At 43.8% G+C, this 24,260-nt stretch overlaps 1 protein-coding gene across 3 annotated transcripts in view; it reads left to right on the forward strand.

The window, feature by feature from the left end:
• The window catches only part of NSD1 (nuclear receptor binding SET domain protein 1), a 155,735-nt gene that overhangs the window by 125,380 nt on the left and 6,095 nt on the right, over positions 1 to 24,260 (forward strand). For all 3 annotated transcript variants that reach the window (XM_029584125.1, XM_029584123.1, XM_029584124.1), the window contains 4 exons: positions 3,353 to 3,469; positions 9,984 to 10,125; positions 10,506 to 10,612; positions 10,735 to 10,933. In XM_029584125.1, the coding sequence (XP_029439985.1) occupies positions 3,353 to 3,469; positions 9,984 to 10,125; positions 10,506 to 10,612; positions 10,735 to 10,933 (565 nt within the window). The remainder of the gene's footprint in view (positions 1 to 3,352; positions 3,470 to 9,983; positions 10,126 to 10,505; positions 10,613 to 10,734; positions 10,934 to 24,260) is intronic.

Here is a 24,260-nt window from a genome sequence, read left to right on the forward strand (position 1 = left end):
ATCTTAGAAAAAATGATAGCTTGTAGAATGGTTCTGAAGTCCTGAGTGTGGAAGAGTGGTCTAATTCTTTTCAGAACTTGGAGTTTGTGGAAACAGTCCTTGGTGGTTCTGTTGATGTAAGCTTTAAGGTTCATCCGGTTATCAATTAATACTCCTAGATCTCTCACCTGTGTAGTAGTTGGGATAGTTGGAGGATTAGAGATGGCGTTGTTATCTGGGGAGATGAGAAGCAGTTCTGTTTTAGAGGAGTTTAAAACTAGGTTTAGGTTAGCCAGGAGATGTTTAATTTCGAAGAGACAGTTTTCCCAGTGAACCAATGTTTTTGTGTAAGATTCTTTAATGGGTATCATGATCTGGATGTCGTCGGCGTAGAGGAAATGTTTGAGGTTAAGGTTGGAGAGGAGTTGGCAGATAGGTAAAAGATAAATGTTAAAGAGTGTAGGTGACAGTGAGGAGCCCTGAGGGACTCCTATGGATGCGTCCATTCGTGAAGATTCTTTGTTCTGTATCTTAACCTTGAAGCCTCTGTTGGAGAGAAAAGATTTAAACCATGAGAGAGCGGTGCCTGAGATACCTATAGAAGCCAGAATAGAAGTGAGAATGGAATGATTGACCGTATCAAAGGCGGCTGATAGGTCCAGTAGAATTAAGAGGAAGGATTGGCCTTTGTCAAGGCCCATTAATATGAAGTCAGACATGGAGATGAGGAGGGATTCTGTGTTCAGTGATTTGCGAAATCCGTATTGTGATTGGAATAGGATTTTGTTTTCTTCTATGTATTCGGAGAGTTGAGTATTGACAACTTTTTCTAGAATCTTGGCTATGAATGGGAGATTGGCGATAGGACGGAAGTTGTTGGGGTCTTTAGGATCCAAGTTGGGTTTCTTGAGTAGAGGTTTGATGGAGGCCAATTTGAGGTCGTCAGGATATAGTCCTTGGGAGAGTGAGCAGTTTATGATGTCTGACAATGTTTTAGCGATGGAGTCAGGGATGGCCAGGAGCAGTTTGGTGGGGATAGTATCCAAAGGATGGGAGGAAGGTTTCATTCTTCTTTTAAGAGTTTGTATCTCTAAGATAGAGATGGGTTCAAGTGTTTCCAGACCATTGTTGTTGAGGGATGATTGTTGAAGAGACTGGTAAAGAGCAGGGTCGGTGGGATTAGAAGGCAGATGAGTTAGAAGGCTGTTGACTTTGTTGTGAAAATGAAGAGCAAGTTCTTCAGCTTTGGGTTGTGCTAGGTCGTTGGGAATCTCCTGTGGGATGATTTGGGTGAGATTGGAGACATAGGCGAAGAGGGCTTTTGCGTCGAAGATTAAGTGGTGAATCTTGGATGCATAGTAGTCCCTTTTGGATTTAGAGGTAGTTGACTTGTATTGATGGAGGGTGGCTTTGTAGATGGATCGTGTATTGGTGCTTGGGGATTTGCGCCAGTCGCTCTTTCTGTCTTAGATTTTGTTTTAGCTTTCTTAGTTCTTCCGTGAACCATGGTTGTCTTTTGGAGGCGTTTGGGAGTGATTTTTTGGTTGCTAGCGGACATAGCTTGTCGGCTATGGAATCTATGATGGCTTTCCAAGAGCGGAGAGCTGTGTTCGGGTTTGAGAGATCAATGGATGGAAGTTGAGAGGCTAGGTGGGAGCTGAGGTCTTCTGTAGAGCAGGATCTTCTGTATGGGAAAGATGGTGAGGGCCCTTTGGAGGTGGAGGGTTTTTTCAATGAGAATGCGGTTGAGATAAGTGAGTGATCAGACCAAGGGACCTTCTTGCTTTTGAGGCGTGAAGAATGTTTGATGCCTGGGTTAATAAAGATAAGATCCAGTGTGTGGCCTGCTTTGTGTGTGGGTTTGGTAACTAATTGTTTGAAACCCAGGGCTGAGAGAAAGGATTCACAGCTGGATGATGGGGTAGGGTTGTCCACATGCAGATTAAAATCTCCTAGGATAATTGCTGGAGTGTCCAGTTTGATGAGGGTTGTGATTTCCTCTACTAAGGGGGAGGGGTCTGTCTCAAGGAGGCCCGGAGGGGCGTAGACGAGTAGGATTTGTAGTTGTTCCGAGGTGAAGAGACCCATTTCTAGTTTAGAGTCTGAGTTGTATGGGTGCTGGATGAACCCGAGGTCTTTTTTTTGATGCAAATAGGAGTCCTCCTCCTCTTTTTTTCAGTCGGGGGATGGAGAAGATGTCGTAGTTTGATGTGGGAAGTTGGTTTATAATTGCTGTGTCCGTGGGTTTGAGCCATGTTTCTGTTATAGCACATATATCTGGTTTGGTATCAAGGAGATAGTCGTTGAGGATTAGAGATTTCTTGGACAGAGATTGTGCATTGAATAGTGAAAGTGAGAATACAGTGAGGCCTAAGAGTTGGGTGATGGGTGTTATCAAAATTGGGGTGAATGATTTAAGGTTTCGGTGTAGCGCCTGTCGTTTGTGTTGTAGTATGAATGATCTGTTAGGTTTTCCTAATGCTGACAGGCTGTGTTGTAAAATAGGTATTGGGAAGGTGGGGAACAGGTGGGGAATAGGTATTGGGAAGGTGGGGAACATGTTTTATTTGTGCTGCTTTTGGGAGTATTGATTAGGAAGGAAGGAAGAAAGATTTGTTTAATTTAGGATTTTGTAATTGTTTATATTCTACAATTGTTTTATATTTATAGTTTTAATGTTTTGTTGTAATTCTGCATTGTTTTAATGACTTATGCATTTCATTTGTTTATTGTTGCATTGGGTTTATATAGTAAGACAAATTATAAATGTAATGAATGAACGAATAAGTTCAGCCTGCTAAATCAGGTCTCTCTTCTGCTGATAGTTAACATAGATGCATGTGACATATGAATTCCACCCAAACAAACAAAGAATAATCCTGAGGAAGGAGATTGTAAAACAGGATGACTAAAATACCTTTTATTCCAAAAAGCATAAAGCCGTAAGAGAATATACCAGGAGAATCCTGTTCCACTGAGCGTAGCCTGGCTACAGAGTGTTGCCATTAAGGATCAGTGATTATTTTCTCAACCAGCATTCAAATTAAGACTGCCTTAGGAAGTAAGAAATAACAAAGCTGGATATGAGGCAGTTACAGTGCCTTCACGGTCGCCGTTTGATTTCCATAATAAAAGTATGCCCATACAAATCATAGGATTCTTACTCACTTGTCACCTTCACAATGCTCCAGAGCAAAAGGGAGATGCGACACCATAATCCTTATCTTTAGGGAAAGGTTTGCAGCAGAGGTTTTGCCATTTCTAAACGAGTGAGGGAGAATCTATTGACCTAGTAAATATATGTAATTTCAGTTGTTGCTGTATTATGTGCTTGAATATAAAGCATTCCAGAGTGTATCCTTTTATATGGCAGGGCGAGTTTGTGAATGAATACGTGGGTGAATTAATAGATGAGGAGGAGTGTCGGACCAGAATTCGGCATGCCCAGGAAAATGATATCACCAATTTCTACATGCTCACTCTGGACAAGGTAAACGCCCTCCAGCCTACTTATTCCTTCTTTGCAAGGAGAATAAATGTTTTTCTAATGACAATGCAATACAACTCAAATGTTTTGTTGCCTTGAACTTTTGGAAATGTGTTATGATTCTAATGACTTGAATTGTTGGTCTTTTATTAAATATATGCTCTTAAAAGAGAGTTTAGGAGCAAATCTAATGTGTGAAATAATTAGCAATCTGTTTGTCAGGCAGACACTCCCAGCTCCTTCCAAACTGGTTTTTACCACTGCCTTCCAAATCTGTCCCAAGTATGTCCAAATTCTCTTAGTGCTGGCCTCTGTCACCTCGGCTGATAGGCCATTTCAGGCACTGTCATCTTTCTTTTATTCCTCTCAAGCCAATACTTGAGCATCTAGACCCTCTTTCATATCTTACTACCAAAAATATGAGACTATTGTCCAAAAACACTGATGTTTGGTTTTCAACATAGATTGCTCCAGTGCCTTGGAAGCCTGATGCAGCCAGGCTCGAAACTGATCCCAGGTCCTCTGCGTGGCCATGTGCAGCACTGGCCAGTCTGCACATCTGTGTACCAGTGAACAATTGTTCAGAGAATCATAAAAGGTCCTCGTGTGATTAACTAGTTTATCACCTTGCCTCTGAGCCAAAAAGATGTTTGATTTTCCTGCTGTTAAAAAAAAAAAAAAATTCCAAATAAAATTGGTATCTTGCAGGAGTCCAATAAACATGCTTTTTATATTTTAGGATCATGGATTTTTCAGAGACTTTGTATGCCTGCTCTGATTATTATAGTTGACTGCTTCATTTTGCATGACGTTACTGGCATTTCCTCATCATCCAGCCAGACCAGTCCAGACACATGGTTATACTCCCCAATTTGCAGATGGAGACAGAGAAAGATCAGGCTCGCCGACATCACCCCTTATTGGGTCCTGTGCTGAACATGGCCTGCCAGTATTCTCTGTCTCCAGCAGATGGTAGGCAAGCATTTCGGGCTATGCTGAATCCTTGTGTTTGTGCTGGGTGAAGAGGAAAATTTGGATTCGGTTGCTTCTGGGGTGATTAGTCTCAGGACTTCTCATCCAGCCGAGCTGTGCCTTATGACCAAGGGGCTTCCTTTTGGGAACTAGGTCTTAACATTGGTGCTGTGAGTACTCCTTTTCCTAATCCCGTTGTCCTTCCCCCCCCCCCACAGGCCTCTCCTCCTTTTGCAGGTTATTGCTTCTTTAGGAGGGTTTTTGAATAAAGCAAAAAAAAAACAAACCAAAAAAAAACCTTGGTAGGGGAAAAGATCCTGTTGGCTCAGGGTTTTTGGCACATGTTACTTGAGCAGGTTGCCTCGGGCCATGTATCTCTGGCTTTCTTGCTATTTTTATTCCAGAGCAAGGCTGTTTAAGAGCCTTTTATGGTGGCGCAGGAGCATAGGAAAAAGGCGTCAATGTGCTTAGGGTTTATGGTGCACAGGTTTCTGGTGGGGGAGAGGAAAATTATGTAAGGATTGCCAGGAGTGGGAAAAAAAGATTTGCATGGATGGTGCGAGTTTTGGGGAGCTCTGTATTGGTGGAGTTGTCTGGCCTGCGTGTTCCTGCCAGCAGGGTTTCTGCCATGGCAAGAACGGCAGCCATCTTGAATCTATGGGGGAGTTGAGTTTGAAGTGGAGGCCTCTTCCTTTATTTCCCCCAGTGCTGGCCCACTTCATTTCAGGCTGCTGTAACATTGTCTGCTGGTTCCTGGTCTTCTCCATCCACACAGTTCTTGAGGGGCCTGCATTCTTTCTGCCTTGGATAGCTGCCCCAGGGGTATCTGCCTCTCCTGCACAGCACATCCTGGTGCGAAGATGACAAGAAAGGAAGACAAAGAAGATTTTGAAGAGGTTAAATCCTCTATGTCTGAGGCTTCCTTAGGAGCCCTGGAAGAGGCTAAGGGGAATACAAGTAACAGAGCGGAAGAGGGGGAATATTCCTCCTGGAATGAAGGAAATTGTCTGGTTGTTCGCCTTTTTTATAAAGCTGAATTATCCTTGTTGATTTTTGTCTGTAAAGATCTGGAATATTTTGGAGGAGGAAAAAGGAAAGGATGTGGATTCTACGGAGGATTGGATTATGGCAGATTTAAAAAAAAAAAAAACAAAACCCAAAAAAACAAACAGACTGCTAAATATTTTCTCCTTCCCAGGTCTATTAAAGAATTCATTTCTGGGGTGTGGAACTTTCTGGAAGCAAGTTTCAAAGGAGGTAGGGCTATGGCTCGGCTTTTATCCTTTTAGCTAGCAGTGCTGTGATGAGGAGGACCATCATTCCTGTTCGCTAAAGGATGCTCAGGACAGGCGAATTGGAGAAGCTTTGAAGCGACTGGGCTGGCACTGCAAGCTGGGGTTTGTAGTGCCGATATCACCAGGGCAGATCTGCAGGAAAGTTCCAAACAAAGCTGTGCTTCTGTGCTGGAAGAGGCAACTCTGGGAGTATGGGGAAGCTTCTTATGACTTAGAGCCGGACTATAGCTTCTTTGGTAACGGTGAGGCGTTTATTGATGCGCAACTGGTCTGTGACTTCTGTTTCAAAGACTCAGTAAAGTTCCCATTTAAGGGAATCTGGCTTTTCTAACTCCTCATAAAACAGCCGGATTCCCTTAAATGGGAACTTTACTGAGACTTTGACAACACTTTGTCTGACAACACTTTTACCGCCTGCCTTTTCTGTTTGTAGAGTCCTTGGGGCAGTTTAAGGAGCCTAGGTTGCTGGAGGATAAGCTCAAGGGCCCTCCATGTTCTGTTCTGTTGAGAGAAAACATGGAAAGTTTTTAGGTTTGCAGCACTCCAGACCATACGGTCGATTTCAGGTCTTTTGGTCAAATAAGAGCGAGATTAAAGATGCAGGCACCAACGCTTCCGCTGGTACCCAAAATTCAAAATGAAGGTGTGGAGACCCAGTCTTCAGTTCAAGAGGGGGGTTGACAAGTTTTACCAACGATGGCTTCAGATTACTTCAGATTGCTGGATCATAGAAGTGATGAAGAGCGGATATGCTCTAGAATTTTCCCATCCTGTTTCAGAATCATGTATGGTTTCCTATTGTCTGTCTCTGCAAAATAGAAAAGTGGTACAAGTGATGCTCAATCATCTTCTGATGACAGGAGTAGTGATTCAGGTGCTGGGTGGTCAGAGAGGTCAGAGAATATATTTCATATTCTTTATAATACCAAAGAAGGAAGGTATATTTTGACCAATTCTAGACCTTAAACAGGTCAACAAGTCCCTAAGGTTATCACACTTAGACAGAAACATTGTAGTTTGTGATAGTGGTCAGGCAGGGGGAGTTCCTCATGTCATTGGATCTGTCTGAGGCCTATCTTCATATTCCTATAAAAAGGATCATCAGAGATCTCAGATTTGCTGTTCTTTGACAACACTTTCAGTTTCGGACTCTTCCCTTTAGTTTAGCCACTGCCCCAAGGACATTTACAAGGTGTGATGATGGAGGTAACTGCAGCATTTTGTTGACAGAGAATTTTGGTTTATCCTTAGGTAATTGCTTGATCAGGACAAAGTCTGCCCATGAGGGAAAATATGCAATGTCCAAAGTGGTGCTCTTTCTTCAGGGACTAGGCTGAGCAGTCATTTTTCAAAGAAGCAGCCTGGTTCCCATCTAGACACCGGAATTTATGTGTAGTTCTCGACACAAGGAATGGTTGGGTTTGTCTGACCCAGGAGAGGATAAGTTCTCAGGTGAGAGACTTCCTGGGAATAAACAGACAGACCAACAGCTTGGAATTATCTTCAGATTCTGGGTTTGATGGTAGCAATGGTGGACTTGGTACCATTGGCAAGGGCGCATATAAAATCATTGTGGAGAGTGTTGTTGTCCAGGTGGTCTCAGATTTACACTCCAAGGCTGGTTTTGATGACGCATGCCAAGCTGAGTTTGGAGTGGTGGCTGACACCCAAGAATCTAGAGACTGGGGTGGATTTGGAGTCTTCCTCATGGGTTAGAGTGATGACAGACACGCGTCTTCTAGGATGGGGAGCACACTGTTGGGATCAGATGGTACAGGGGAACTGGTTGCCACAGGAGATCGAATGGTTGATCAGTCTGTTAGAGACCAAAATGATAAGATTAGAGCTTTTGCAGTTTGCCCCCCTTTTTGCTGGGGCAGGCGGTAAAAGTGTTGTCAGATAATGCCACGGTAGTAGTGTATGTGAATCACCAAGAGGGGACCAGGAGCCCTCAGGAGGCAGCACAGTTGATACGCTAGACGGAGTTGCATCTGAAAATGATCTCTGCAGCTCATATAGCGGGGTAGTAAATGTACAGGTGGATTTTCTCAGCCAAAACATTCTAGATCCCAGAGAGCATTCTCCATCATAGGAAGCATTCTTCAGGATAGTGGACATGTGGGGAGACCCGGAGTTGGATCTCATGGCCTCGCGAACTAATACAAAGGTTGCAGATTTCTTCAGTCGAAGGAGAGAGTTGGAGATCTTCCGGACTGGAAGCTCTAATTCAGAAGTGGCGGGAAACATATCTTCTTTATGTATTTCCCCCAGGGCCCTTGGTGGGCAGAAAGTTGCAGAGGATATCGGAACATTGGGGCCTGGTAATTCTGGTGGCTCCAAATGGTCTGCAGAAATGGTGAGAATGTTGCAAGGGAGTCTGTTGCTTCCTCAGGCCAGAGGGCTGTTGGTCCAGGGTCCATTTGTGCACAAAGACCCTGCCCAGTTTTGTCTTGTGGTTTGGTCCTTGAGAGGATGAGTTTAGATAGGAGGGAGTATTCTCAAGAGGTGGTGAGTACTATTCTAAGGGCTAGGAAAAAGTCAACCTCTGTAACTTGTTTGGATCTGGAGTGACCTAACATTAGTGTTCTGGCAAAGTTTGTCACCTAGGAGGGCCTTATTTCCAGTGATTTTGAATTACCTGCAAAAAGAGTTGGATAAGGTTTTGGCCCTTAATTCCCTGACGATTCAGGGAGTGTGCAAGGGGCAAACCTTTGGCGTCTCGTTTCCTCCGGGGAATGAAGCACATTCATCCTCTGGTCTGGAAGTTACTTCTGGCTTGGGATTTGAATTTAGTCCTCAAATTTCTGTTTCATCAACAGTTTGAGCCTATGAGAAAAGCATCAGTGAAGCATTTTTCTCTTAAGGCTGTGTGTTTGGTAGTAATTTATTCAGCTAGAAGGGTATCTGAACTGAAAGCATGAAAGCACTGTCACGCAGAGAGCACTTCTTGTCCTTTTTGGAAGAGGTAGTGCATGTCCATATGGTGCCTTCCTTAATAGTTTTGGTGTTCCATCTGTTTGCATCCTTTCTGCAGGAAGGCTTGTGGGGAAGAGTTTTGTGTCTTGAACTCATTGGATGTCAGACAGGTTAATGACCAGTGATTTCAGGAAACTGGATCATCTTTTTATTCTCTTCAGTGGTTCTCAGATGAAACAGCCAATTGGATTAAGGAAATAAGGGCAGCATGCTTGAACAGAGGTTGCCCTCTCCCTAGAATTTTGAAAGCTTGTTCTATGATGCACGCGCATCATGGACTGAGCTGCTTCTGGGGTCGTCCTGAGAAAATATGCAAGGCAGCAACATGGTCTTCCTTGCATTCCTTTGCAAGGCATTACAGATTAGATATCTGAGCCAGAGACGAGGCAGCCTTTGGCTCAACCATTCTGAGAGCAGGTGTAGCAGTGTCCCAACTGGTTGAGGGGTAGCTTGAGTATGACCCATGTGCCTGGACTGGTCTGGCTGGATGATGAGGAAGGTGGAACTTACTTACCTGATGATTCTCTTTCCTTGTGTTCAGCCACACCAGTCCAGGACCCTTCTTATTTGCCACAGTTTTTGTTTGGAGAATGATATGAATCAGTTTGCAAAGGTAAGAACCAGAGAGTTCAGTGTTTGTGTATATAGTTCTGTGTTCTTTTCCCCTGGTTGAATGCATTATGTGTATCTGGGGGGTTGGTTGGCTCCTGGAAGCCCTTCAGTTGGAGGCAGGGACATCATTTATGAATTTTCTTAGCTTCTTACATAGAATACTGGCAGGCTGAGTGCAGCATGGGAGCCTATAAGGAGTGATGTCAGCAAGCTTTCTCCATCTGCTGGTTGGGGAGCATAACACATGCATCTGGACTGGTCTGGCTGGACTCAAGGAAAGGAAATTATCAGGTAAGTGTAAATTTCCCCATACTTCCTATTTGTTTGAAAGGGGACTACATAACGATCTCCTTGCAATGTGCATGCAACCATCTTTCCCCCTGCCTTTCATGCATGACTCTGGAAAGAAGAAAAGGCAGTCTTGTAGATAAAACCCACTGTCTGCCAGAAAGCGACATATATGGGCTAGCTGCTGTTTCTTGACGTTCTCATGCAAAGTGGCTATAAAGCAATATAGTTTTGTGAATATGAATGCCAGCTGCCTCCTTGTCCCATGTACTCAGTCCCTACAGAGATGTAGCCATTCAGTGTTGTCTTAATATGGTCCAGTTTTAGAAACATTTGTAGCTCATGTGTGTGTGTGGGTTTCCTTTTGATCTTAGGATCGGATCATTGATGCTGGCCCAAAAGGAAATTTTGCTCGTTTTATGAATCACTGCTGCCAGCCAAACTGCGAGACACAGAAATGGTCTGTGAATGGGGATACTCGAGTCGGCCTTTTTGCATTGTGTGACATCAAAGCTGGTAAGGAGCAGAGTATAGAAGTACATGGAGCATACATCTGGCTTCTCTTTTACATACCAGTATTTTCTGAGGCTGGGGGAAGGCTCATAAGGATCGAATTGTTGGGAGTGTATGTTGCTCTGACCAGCAAGTGATGTAAAATTATTGTGCTATGCAGAATTTTGTTGGTTAACTGGGGGCTTCCTTTTGCTGTGTGAAGAATGTGTCAAAGCAAATGTGCCCTGTAATGGAGCAGCCATGAGTAGAGATGGTGGGAGGCTTTTGTATGGTAGCTTTCTTAAGTAAAATTTAGGGCTTGGCTCTTGATTTCTTCTGCATTTTTTGGTCGTTGCTCTAGTTTCTATTGAAAGACAGTTGTCTCCTAATCCCTTTCTTGCTAGGGACTGAACTGACCTTTAACTACAACCTGGAGTGTCTAGGGAATGGAAAGACAGTTTGTAAGTGTGGTGCACCAAACTGCAGTGGTTTTCTAGGCGTGCGACCCAAGGTATGAACCGCTCAGACTGCATTTCATGTTTTGTGTCTGGCTGTGGTGAGGGGTGCTCTGTTTTTTCTATGACATTGGGAAAAGGAGAAGCCTAGATGAGTCATGAAGATGTTTATTTACAGAGTCAGCCCAATTCAACTGAAGACAAGTCCAAGAAAAAGAAACTGCATGTCAAGCGCAAGTCAACACTGGAGGTAGTAAAGGAGCGCGAGGACGGGTGTTTCAGCTGTGGAGATGGGGGACAGCTCGTTTCCTGTAAGAAACCAGGCTGCCCTAAGGTCTACCATGCAGATTGCTTGAAATTGACGAGAAGACCTGCAGGTCAGTAACGAAATCACTGAGAGAGCCCCATAGTCTGCAGCACTGGCCTCAGGGAAGTGATTTACCTGTGCGTAATCCATGGCGTGCAGTCCAGATTAGCAAAGACATCCAGAAGTGCAGAGAACAGCCTCACTAGTTTTGAAGGTGGTTTGGATTATTACAGAGTTTGATGGCAAGACAGGGGAGGGGACCTTGGGTGTTTGTTTGGATTAAATATGGAACTCGTAAAAACCAACAAAGAAGTTGACAAGGTGAGGACAGTAATGGAATTTAAATATTCTTGGGGACAGACGTAGAGGGCACTTTAGCAATGGAGTTGAGAGGTAAGATAAAGATTTTGGGGGAGATGGTTTTGGATTAAGTATGGAAATGTATATGCTTATCTGTCCAAAAGAGTAGAGAACCAGAGAGGAAAATTAGGACAGATCATTCTTACCTACAGTCATCTGTTTTACAGTTGCATATACTTAGTAGCTGATGGCAGAAAAAGACCCATGAACCCATCTAGTCTGGCTAGTCATTCCTGTCCGTAATGCAATGGATATATCCCAGCTGTCATCCCTAGAAGTATTTCATTGATAAAATCTCCCTATGCGATGTACAACATAAAATAAAACATTGCCTTCACATTATCTCCAGACCTGCTACTCCATATTCCATCAGATTAAATAATAAAAATTGATGACGTTAACCATGTTTTCAACTGATCCGGTACCTTAATAAATCCTTTTCTTCCCTTAATTCCTGCAGTAAATTAGTTCATAAACCAGAAATTGTAGACGCTGTGAATGGAAGGTCTTTTCCACTGGGAGCTTTAAAAACCATTTACCAGCTACACATAGACTCCTGCCAGCTTGGTACCACTTTAGTCTCCCCTTGAAATGAGGAGTGCACGTTCCATGCAACAAGATTTTTAAATGTGCAATGTGTGCTTACCGACAACCAATGCAAGCTCTCTAATAATGGACCTGCAGATTGCTCCTGATTCAAGTTAACTTGTGTAATTATTCTCTTGCAAGTAAAGGCTCATTCCCAATAAAATCCTGGTTAGCCTGGAAAGTTGGAGTGGATGTATATATGAGTAAGCCTGAAGGTATTCTGGGAATTGGTATGCAAATGAGCACAAATGCCCTAGTTTGCTAAGCTTTTAAATCTCTCACTGCTGTAACTGAGAACAGGCCAGGAAGTTTTGAGCTTGAGGAGTGCCATGTAACTTTTTCGGGGGTAGTGGGGAGATAGGAGAGGAGATGCTGGCAGTTCCTGAGCTTCCAGCATAATTACAATAGTCCTTTACTGGGGATGCAGCAGCATGATCCTTCCTTCACAACTACCCAGGATCTTTCTCCTGTTTTGTAACCCACTCAGCTCAGCCATCTCCACAACAGCTTTCAGCCAGGGTCAATACAAAGGTCTCACTAGAGCTTGTTCATTGACCTTTATTTCTAGAAAAGACAAGGGCACCAAACAGCTATCACACCACTTTATTGAAACAGGAAATGTATTTATTTTATTTAAAATTTGTATATACTACCTATAATAGAATTGCCATGCTAAGCGGGGTACAATAAAACATACATAATATAATCACACAATAAATAAAACAATAGTATCAATATAGCAACATACAACAGAATGAGCTCAAGGAAAATCCATCAAAAATGTCTTCAGTTTTTTTTCTAAAATGTTTGTAGTCATTGATCATATGTAGCTCCAGTGGTAGTTCATTGCATAAAGTATGGCCTGCCTCAGAGAATGCCCATTGATGAATAATTTGAAGATGTACATCCTTAGAAGTAGGACAAATGATAATGATCGGTGTGAAAGGGGATTCTTTCTTGGTGTTAGCCCGACTCTGGCCGAGTTTCGCTCTCGCAGGAGCTGCCTCAGGGGCTACTACAAGAACAATATTGATTAAAATTACACATGACTGACATACATATACATAACACATAAACATAGATGCGTGTGAATACATATACAGTGTCAAATTAAAAATATAAAAACATACCATGAATGAATAAAATAAGACATATTAATAAATTAAAAAACACACGATGATATGTTGTGACAATGTGTGATTATCGTTTACTACATAATGTTGTGAAACTCATAGCAATGATGTGAAACAATTTTTTTATATATATATATATATATATATGACTGAAAACGATGGGCATGGTTTTAATAGGAGAAATAGGAGCTAGAAATTTATATTTAAACATTAAATACCTGTACCAATGGTCACTTATATTGTTTATACACAAAAAGGAAATGTCATATCAGATGTTGTCAGATCAGATGTTGCGAGACTGTGTTCGTCCAGCTGTAAGGAATCTATCTATGTTGCGAGACGGTGTTCGTCCAGCTGTAAGGAATCTATCTGACAGAGAAAGATTGATTATATTTCTGATAAGAATTCTGCGCTTGCACTACAGCTCCTGATGAAGCAGCTGGTGCTGTGAAACTTCAGCCATATGTTGAGCTTTGTTTAAATCATAACAACCTTGAGAACGGTAGTACCATTGAATTGAAGATTGAACACAAATATAAAATTGAAAAATTGAAAAAGCAAAAGAGAAAAAAAAAAAAGGATACAAATGATTGCCGCAGATGATTAGAGGTCCGGGCGGCTCTTTTTGAAGTCACAGAGAACACGCTGTCAGGCTTGATGATGCGGCCATATACTTAAAATATTTATATTTTGGGAAGCGGTAATCCAATGTAAGATTTTCTGATATGACATTTCCTTTTTGTGTATAGTTTGGTGGTGTGGAAATTGTTTCAGTTCTTTTTTGACACTTATATTGTTTCACATGAAAATGTTAAAACTTCACATCATGTTGATTGGAATTGCTGGGAAACAAGAGGGGACACATAAGATTATATGGAAGATGTACACATATGACGAAGGTCAATATAAAATTACAGTTGGAACCAAAACTATTTTTAAAAATATATATAATTTAAGAAAAAAACATAAAATACTAAAAAAGAAAAATAGAAAAAATGAAATGTTCAAAATTAATAAGGAAAAAATGGCAAATAAATAAAGGTGGTAAAATCACTAAAAAAAAACCCCCCATGAACTAAAAAATGAGAGTATCTTGAATCAAAACCCCAATATCACATATAAAATATAAAATAAAAATATGAAATCAAAGCCATTGGGCTTACTACCTACTAGTGAATTGACACAACGTAAGATCAGTGCCGTTAATGTCGCTTTAAAACAAACAGCACTTCTAATGTGATATTGTTCCGAAACACAAGTTGCAAACTATAAGTAAGATGCAGTATGAGCGGCAGTCAAAGCAAATCATAATACTGATGTGGACACACAGCGATTATGTGTCAGACCATAAGAACATAATGTGGAGAACATATAAAGGTGTTAGCCAGGAATGTCAAGTTGGGAAAAACATTTTTTAACGGCAATATGTTTTTTTAATGATGAACTCATACATTTTTCGTATTCAAAACTAATTGAGTGGGATCGGGTGCCGACAGACTTCTTCCTAGTATGCAATATTTAGCGCCAAACCTAATGAAAAACTAACGCTATAAAAGCAAATCAATCCATAAAACTCAGTGGGGTACATTTTCAAAAGTACGCTGGATTTTATGATACGCGTGTAGCCGCGCGTATCTTATAAAATCCGGGGTCGGCACGCGCTGCCTGTTCCCTCCAAGCCCGCTCTGAAATCGGAGGGAACTTTACTTCCACCTCCCTTCCCCTACCTAACCCACCCCCCCAGCCCTATCTAACCCCCCTACCTTTGTCGGCAGGTGCAACTCTGCGCACGCCATGGGCTCCTGGTGCGCCATCACCTGACCCGGGGGCTGGTCCGGAGGCCTCGGCCACGCCCCCGGCCACGCCCCCTCCCGCCCCTTTTACGAAGCCCCGGGACTTACGCACGTCCTGGGGCTATGTGCGAGCGGCGCGTGAGTGGTGATATACTCTGAAAGTTCTAAATATAACAACTACTGTTGCTGTTGGATTTACTAGCGACAGCTATATTTTCAAACCGCGATTATTACAAGAGAAAAACCGACAGAAATATGAGTCTACATATGTTGTGATCTTACCTTAGTCACGCATTGAGAGAAACGAAGGGATTATGTTGTGGTTTAAGGTATTTATGTATGATTCTCGCGATACTGGCAAACCTGCCAGAAATTCAGCGTCACTGATTAATTATCCAGCTGGGGGGTGTCTTTCCCGCAAATTGCCGCTAAGACAAGGTGACTGCAATTGTATGAGCAACAATGTGTTTATACAGTCGAAATGAATATGTGAAACATTTTTTTAGTATAGTTGAAATCATACTCTGAAGGTTCTGAATGTAACAGCTACTCTTGCTGTCAGATAAATTGAACGCCAATGCAGAGCAGTGCACTTATTGTAGTGAGGTGAAGTATAATTGTCAGAACACTCTACAAACTGATTATTACTGGCTGTGGATGGATTGCAAATAAGAATGAGTTAAAATATGCTTTAGACATAATGCAACTTGCATAAAAACAAAAATACAAAGAAGAAAAGAAAAATAAATAATGAAATTAAAAATAAAAACGGATGCTAGGAGGTGCTAGCTCTTCACAATTGGATGTACAAAAAATGTCATTGGGGTTTTAACTCAAATGAAATATTTTAAAAATATTTATCAGAACACTACAATTTGATTCATACTGGCTGTAGATGGGATTGTAAGTAAAGATGAGTTAAAACATGCTTTGGACACAATGCAACTTGCATAAAAATGAAAATAAAAATGAAAATTAAAAAATTAAAATTAAAAAAGGATGCTAGGAGGTGCTAGCTGTTCACAATTAGATGTACAAAAAAAGTCATCGGGGTTTTGACTCAAATGAAATATTTTAAAAATATTTATAAAACAAAAAAATAGTACAATAAAAAATAGAAAAATCATGAGAAAAAATCTTGAATGACAACCAAAAAAAAATATTAATAATGATGATAAAAAATAAATAGTAAATGAAAAGGTAAAAAGAGGTAAAAAAAAATTAAAAGAAGGATGTGAGTGTGTATGTGTACATGATGCATTTATAAATATACACTTAAATCACTGTCACAATTCAATCCAAAAGGAGTTAGTGTATTAAAATAAAAAATGAGTTTTTGTTCCCATCTTAAGTGTATTGTCAAAATCACCACCTCTCCAATTAATCAATGGTTTTTTAATAATGCAAAATTTAAAATCCTCAAACTGGTGACCTTTTTCGATGGAGTGTGCAACCAAGGGTTTACCTTCGCTATGTCTTTTGATGGTGCTCTTGTGTTCTATAATTCTCCTATTAAATTGTCCGATAGTCTTCCCTACGTATACTTTCTTGCAAGGGCAAATAGCAACATAGATCACTCCTGCGATTTTGCAGTTAGTGGATTCCATTAGCTTAAAAACCTTGCCTTTTGTGCCTATTGTTGTGGATTGGGTCCTCAAATTTACTGTGCATATGCTGCAATTGCCGCAGGGTGTATGACCTAAATGAATTTTCACCATAGGATTCACAACAGGTAAAGCTGACGTTTATTGGCCACCATGACGCTTTTATCTTGAAAAGCCAGAAGTATTTGAAGAATATGCCAGTGTTTTTTAAATGATTTTAATGATATCATAAGACAATCCAGTGAATGTGAGGGGACAAATAATTCTATTCTTCTTGATTGGTTTTTCTTTGGTCTTTAATAAGACAGATCTTTCCTGTGTTGCTGCTGTAGAGAACCCATCAAGGATGTCTTTCTTAGGGTATCCCGTCTCTAAAAAGCGATCTTGCATTTCTATGGATCTTTTGTGAAACGTATCATCATCTGTGCATAATCTTTTAAGGCGGAGGAATTGGCTGTATGGTAAATTACGTAAAAGTGATTTGTTATGACTACTATTAAACTTCAAGATTTTGTAAGTATCTGAAATTATACTTCACCTCACTACAATGAGTGCACTGCTCTGCATTGGCGTTCAATTTATCTGACAGCAAGAGTAGCTGTTACATTCAGAACCTTCAGAGTATGATTTCCTTCAACAGTCTCCATTATTTTTCCCACCACTGAGGTGAGGCTAACCGGTCTGTAGTTTCCAGCCTCCTCTCTGCTCCCACTCTTGTGAGGAGGGACCACCACCGCTCTTCTCCAATCACTCGGCACCACTCCCGTTTCCAGGGATCTATTGAACAGGTCGTGCAGTGGACCCACCAGTACATCTCTGAGCTGCCTCAGTATCCTGGGATGAATCTCATCAGGCCCCATGGCTTTGTCCACTTTCAGTTTTCCTAGCTCTTCCCATACATTCACTTCTTTAAACGGAGTTTCGTCTGCCCCACTCCCATCCACAGTATTGTTAACTAGCGACGGTCCTTCTCCAGGGTCTTCTTTAGTGCGCACCGAACTGAAGTATTTGTTTAATATTTCCACCATTTCTTCTCTCTCTCCACACATTGATCCTGGTCACCTTTCAATTTCATTTTACCTCTTTGGACCTTTCTCCTTTCCCTCATATATCTGAAGAATGTTTTGTCACCTTGCTTTACCTTTTTGGCAATCCTTCTGCCAGACTTTTTGCTTTCTTGATTACTTTCTTTGTCTCCCTAAGTTTTTCCAGGTATTCTTCCCTGTGTTCCTCTTTTTGGGATCCTGTATAATTCTTGAATGCTGCTTTTTTTTGCTTGTATTTTATCAGCCACCTCCTTTGAGAACCAGATAGGTTTCTTATTTCTCTTACTTTTGTTTACTTTTCTAACATACAGATTTGTTGCTTTGTGATTGCCCCTTTAGTTTGATCCACTGTTGTTCCACCTCTCCCATTTTTTCCCAGTCTTCTAGTTCTACCTCCAGGTATGTTCCCATTTCGACAAAGTCTGTATTCTTGAAAGTCAAAACTCGGGTCTTCATGTGACTTCTCCGTATCCTGTTTACGATGTCAAACCATACTGTTTGATCACTGGTGCTGAGTTGGGCACCTACCTGGACATTTGAGACATTATCCCCGTTAGTCGAGTATAACTCCCTCCCTCATGGATTCCATTACCATTTGTTAGTGGATGCCCTGCAAGGGGCTCTCTTCAGTTTCTCTACTTCTGGTTAATTTGCAGAAGGGATTTTCCAGTCTACGTCCGGCATATTAGTCTCCAACAATCACCACTTCTCCCTTCTTTCTCACCTTTTTTGATGTCTTCGACCAGATCTCTCTAGTTCTTCCATTTGAGTCGGAGGCCTGTAAACCAAACCAGTAAAAATGGATGCACCATCTTTTTTTTTTTTTTTTTTTTTAGGACCCATAATTCCTTGCATTTCAGTAGCTTGGATATTGTTTTTGACATAAAGAGCCACTCCCCCCTTTCCTGTCCTCCCTTAACATTCCTGAGTCAGTTGTGGAATGATAAAGGGAGGTAGATATTGTTTGCATCTTCCGGCTTTGGATTGAGGGTGGACTCTGAGGGCTTCCTATCCACATCTGAGCATATGAAGTGGAGAAGGCTACCTTCTAGGGTGGAAGCAGTGCTAATGCTTGCTGAAGAAGGTGGTAGATGAATTTATTTTTTGCACAAGGCAATCATTCAGGTTTTGGAGGACCATGCTCCTTTGACATGATTGATTAATCAAAGGAATGCAGACCTTGAGTTGAATTTGCAGGAGGATGATTGGAAATTGCACACACTGTATTGCTCTGTAGTCAGACAGATCTAATATTTATTTTATTTCAAAAAATGTATAGACTATTCTCACAGGACAAGCAGGATGGTAGTCCTCACAAATGGGTGACATCGAGGATGGAGCCCACCAACAGAACTTTGACTGGCCCCTACTGGGCATGCCCAGCAAGGCACTGACCCTGCAGCCAGCAGGGGTCTCCCTTCAGTCTTCTTTTTTCCGCGCAGCAGTTGCCACACGGTGAAAGGAGCTCTCTTACCACGTTCCTGACAGGAATTTGGAAATTAATTTCCTAAGAAAATTTGCCCCTCAGGGGTCTCCCTTCGACAAATTTTTGTCATCTTTACGGAATCCGGTAAGTTTTTTGCCATTTTCCATCGACTACCGTTGATTTTGGCCCTCGAGGCCTGTTGGCACTTACCGATCCCCAGGCTAAATTTTGGCTTACAGCCATGGCAACGGGGTTCCGTCGTTGTCCGGATTGCACCCGGACTATGTCAATCACAGACCCCCACAGGGTTTGTGTTATGTGTTTGGGTAGTGAGCATGATGTCCTGACTTGCACCAAATGTGCCTTAATGACACCCAAAGGTCGCAAAGCCAGGATGGAGAAGATGGGGCTCCTCTTCCATGCACCCACCCCAACGCCATCAATAGCATCGACGTCATCGGAACCGGCACCGTCGAAGTTGCACCATCACCGTCCACCCTCCGGTGACCGTCCGCCATCGATCGCTTCTCGGCCATCGACTCCCGTCCCTTCCCCGGATGGGCGAGGGGATCGGAAAGAAAAGCATCGCCATCAACGGCACAAGTCTCGGCCTGTCGAGGATCCACAGCCATCGACCTCCGCTCAAGCCGAGCCACCGACTAAGAAGCCGCGATCAGACCGGACACCCTCCACGTCTCGTTCGCAGGCACCGAGGAAACCCTCACCCTCTCCGGGTGTGGGGGCCGTGATCCCACCGGTTACGGTGGTCCCTCCGGCCTTGCCTCAGCCTCCCTCTCCCGTCGAGCCGGGTATTGTTACCCCTGGTCTCCGGGCAGAACTGGACCGGCTGGTCCAGGAGGCCATCGAGAAAGCGATGAAGAAATTACAACCTCCATCGGCACCGGTTCCGGCACCGCCTCCGGCACCGACGCCGGCACCGACTTCGCCACCGAGGAGGGAATCGACCACTGAGCCGTTGGTGCAAGCTCTAGCACCTCTACTGCACCGCATGGAGGCACTTATGACGGCACTTCCATCGGTAATTCCAGTACCATCGACAACACCACCGTCTCCGACTGGATTCTCATCGGCAGGAGAAACACCGTTCCGGATTCCCCCTTCCGGGGTGGTTCCATCGGTACCTTCTGGTATATCTCCACCGATTTATCCTTCGGCTCCATCGATTCCGCGTCCGGCACCGATTCCATCGGCAGCGCCAAAGCCCTCGATGCCATTCCTAGTTCCACCTACAGCACCGATTCCATCTAGATTTCCATCGATGCCTTCAGAGCCTCAACCAGGTCCTTCAGGGCTTCAAGTCCCACATGATCCCTACGATACCTGGGGTGATGATGATGATACATCTTCTGACACAGATTTGCCTTCACCACCATCTCCTACAGAGAGTAGAAAAAGATCTCCTCCTGAGGATCTCTCTTTCATTAATTTTGTAAAAGAGATGTCAGAAGTTGTACCTTTTCAGTTACAATCTGAAGCCGATGACAGACACCAGATGATGGAACTACTCCAATTTCTGGATGCTCCAAAAATCATCGCTTCCATCCCTATTCACCAGGTGTTTTTGGATCTGCTAAAGAAAAACTGGGAATCTCCTTCATCTATTTCACCAGTTAACAAAAAAGCTGACTCCACATATCTTGTCCAGTCAGCACCAGGTTTTCAAAAGCCTCAACTGGATCATCGCTCTGTTGTGGTTGAGTCTGCGCAGAAGAAGGCCAAACGTCTTAAGCCACACTCTTCCACTCCACCTACCAAGGACAATAAATTCCTGGATAGTGTGGGACGAAAAGTATATCATGGAGCTATGTTGATTTCACGCATAGCTTCATATCAACTTTACATGACTCAATACAACAGAGCCATCCTTAAGCAGATGCAAGACAATGCTGACACGTTGCCGGACCAGTACCAACCACAGCTTCAAGCCCTTCTTCATAAAGGATTTGAGGCAGGGAAGCACGAGATTAGAACTGCCTACGACATATTCGATGCTTCCACAAAAGTTTCAGCCACAGCCATCTCAGCCAGACGTTGGGCTTGGTTAAAGTCGTCTAACCTTCGCCCAGAGGTCCAGGATCGTCTTGCTGATCTACCCTGCTTAGGCGACAATTTGTTTGGAGAACAAATTCAACAGATTGTGGCAGAGTTAAAAGATCACCATGAGACGTTGAAACAACTCTCGTCTGTCCCACCTGACGTGTCCTCCAAGCAACCACCAAAGAAGGACTCTAAGAAGTCGTTCTTTCGACCACGTCGCTATTATCCTCCATCAGCTAGGCCTCGTCCTGCACGGTCCTCCAACAGGCCTCAGCCTCGCCAGCCAAGAAAGCAAAGACCCACTGTAGCCCCACCTCCTGGGCCTGCGGCGGGCCTTTGACTTCCCTGTACTGAGCACATGCCAGATCCCTCTTCCATACATCCCTGTGGGGGGTCGACTGTTCCACTTCTTACACCGTTGGAAACAGATCACCTCAGATCACTGGGTGTTAGCAATTATCGCACAGGGTTACCACCTCAACTTCATAGCTCTCTCGCCAGACTCCCCGCCCCTTCAGGCATGGAGTCTAACCAGCCAGTTGGTTCAATTACAACAAGAAGTATCCCTTCTTCTACAATCAAATGCTATAGAACCCGTCCCTCCCTGTCAACAAGGGACAGGATTCTATTCCAGATACTTCCTAATCCCAAAGAAATCAGGGGGGCTACGTCCCATTCTGGACCTTCGGGCCCTCAACAAGTACCTTCAAAAAGAAAAGTTCAAGATGGTAACCCTGGGCGCGCTGCTCCCTCTGCTGCAAAAGGGGGATTGGCTGTGCTCTCTCGACCTCAAGGACGCTTATACCCACATTGCCATAACACCATCTCATCGCAAGTATCTGCGTTTTTTGGTAGGCCGCTACCATTATCAGTACCGGGTACTACCTTTCGGTCTGGCATCTGCTCCACGAGTCTTTACCAAATGTCTCGTAGTGGTAGCAGCATTCCTCAGGAAGGAAGGTGTCCACGTCTTCCCCTACCTGGACGATTGGCTAATCAGGGCCTCTACCCCTCAGATTGCTCAATCCTCCCTAAAATTGACAATTCACACACTCCTTTCCTTAGGGTTTCTTGTCAATTACGAAAAATCTTGCTTAGTCCCATCTCAAACCTTATCCTTCATTGGGGCAGACTTGGACACCTTACAGGCAAAGGCCTACCTTCCACTTCAACGGGTCCAAACTCTCATGTCCCTAGCTCGCCAGCTCCAGTCTCAACACACTGCCACGGCTCGCCAATTCCTCATTCTCCTAGGACACATGGCATCCTCGGTTCAAGTCACTCCCATGACCCGACTAGCCATGAGAGTAACACAATGGACTCTGCGACACCAATGGATTCAAGCTTTTCAGCCTCTGTCCTCCATAGTCACAGTTTCACAAGCGCTACGCCTGTCTTTAACCTGGTGGACGACTCAAGTCAACCTCCTTCAGGGCTTACCTTTTCTCCTACCAGATCCACAAGTAATCCTAACCACCGACGCTTCCCACATCGGTTGGGGGGCCCATGTGGACGATTTCCAAACCCAAGGGTTATGGTCACCAGAGGAAGCCGAACACCAGATAAATTTCTTGGAACTTCGAGCATTCCGCTACGCGCTCAGAACTTTCAAAGATCATCTATCCAATCAGATAATCTTAATCCAGACGGACAACCAAGTGGCCATGTGGTACATAAACAAGCAGGGAGGCACAGGCTCCTTCCTTCTGTGTCAGGAAGCTGCGCAGATTTGGGCGGAAGCCCTCTCCCACTCCATGTACCTCAGGGCCACTTACCTGCCGGGAGTAGACAATGTATTGGCAGACCAGCTGAGCCGTGTCTTCCAACCACACGAGTGGTCACTCGATCCTCTGGTAGCGACCTCCCTGTTTCACAAGTGGGGTTCTCCCCGCATAGACCTCTTTGCATCCCCTCAGAACCACAAAGTGGACGATTACTGCTCTCTCATTCGGAGCCAACACTCTCGGCCGAGGGATGCCTTCTCCCTCAAGTGGACGACAGGTCTGCTCTATGCATTCCCTCCACTTCCTCTTCTGTCGAGGACTCTCGTGAAGCTTCGCCAGGACGGAGGAACCATGATCCTGATAGCACCCCACTGGCCACGCCAGGTGTGGTTTCCCATACTTCAGGATCTCTCCATCCGCAGGCACATCCCTCTGGGAACGGATCCGCATCTGCTCACTCAAAGCGGCGGATGCCTCCTCCATCCCAACCTCCAAGCCTTGTCCCTGACGGCATGGATGTTGAAAGGTTAGTCCTTCAGCCTTTTAACCTTTCGGATCCGGTTTCTCGTGTCTTGATAGCTTCACGAAAGCCCTCCACCAGAAGATCCTATTCATATAAATGGAAAAGGTACACATCATGGTGCACTTCTCAGTCCCTTGATCCCCTTTCCTGTCCAATCTCTAAGTTCTTGGACTATTTATGGCATCTATCGGAATCAGGTCTTAAAACCTCTTCCATTAGGATGCATGTCAGTGCGGTAGCCGCTTTCCATAAAGGTATAGAGGGTGTCCCTATTTCAGTACAACCCCTGGTAACACGCTTTCTTAAAGGCTTGCTCCATCTGAAGCCACCCTTACGTCCTCCGGCCCCATCTTGGGACCTTAATCTGGTTCTTGGTCGTCTAATGAAACCACCTTTCGAACCTCTGCACTCCTGTGAATTGAAGTATCTCACATGGAAAGTATTATTCCTGTTGGCTATCACTTCAGCTCGCAGGGTTAGTGAATTACAGGCCTTAGTCACCTATCCGCCTTACACGAAACTCCTGCAAGACAGGGCGGTACTCCGCACTCACCCTAAATTTTTACCTAAGGTAGTTTCGGAGTTTCATATCAATCAATCCATCGTACTACCTATCTTTTTTCCCAGGCCCCACTCCAACTCCGGGGAACAGACTCTGCATACCCTAGACTGCAAACGGGCTCTAGCTTTTTATCTAGACCGTACAGTTGCTCACAGGAAGAGCACTCAATTGTTTGTCTCCTTCCATCCTACCAAGTTAGGACAACCTGTGGGTAAGCAGGCTCTTTCCTCCTGGTTGGCGGACTGCATTTCCTTTTGCTATCAGCAAGCTGGCATTCCTTTTCATGACCGTGTAAAAGCACACTCTGTGAGGGCCATGGCGACGTCAGTGGCACACCTTCGTTCAGTGCCGCTTCCTGACATCTGCAGGGCTGCAACCTGGAGTTCCCTCCATACCTTTGCAGCCCACTATTGTTTGGACAAAGCTGGAAGACAGGACTCCATCTTCGGCCAGTCTGTCTTGCGAAACCTTTTTCCAACATGATGTACCAACACCCTTCCACCTTCCCGGTAGGGTGCGGATGCCCTTTACCAAATTCCACTCCAGTTGTTGTGCCTGTTGCCCATCGTTGGGTACATTT

The sequence above is a fragment of the Rhinatrema bivittatum genome, chromosome 18 (assembly GCF_901001135.1).
Source record: "Rhinatrema bivittatum chromosome 18, aRhiBiv1.1, whole genome shotgun sequence".
In the NCBI taxonomy this organism is placed as follows: domain Eukaryota; kingdom Metazoa; phylum Chordata; class Amphibia; order Gymnophiona; family Rhinatrematidae; genus Rhinatrema; species Rhinatrema bivittatum.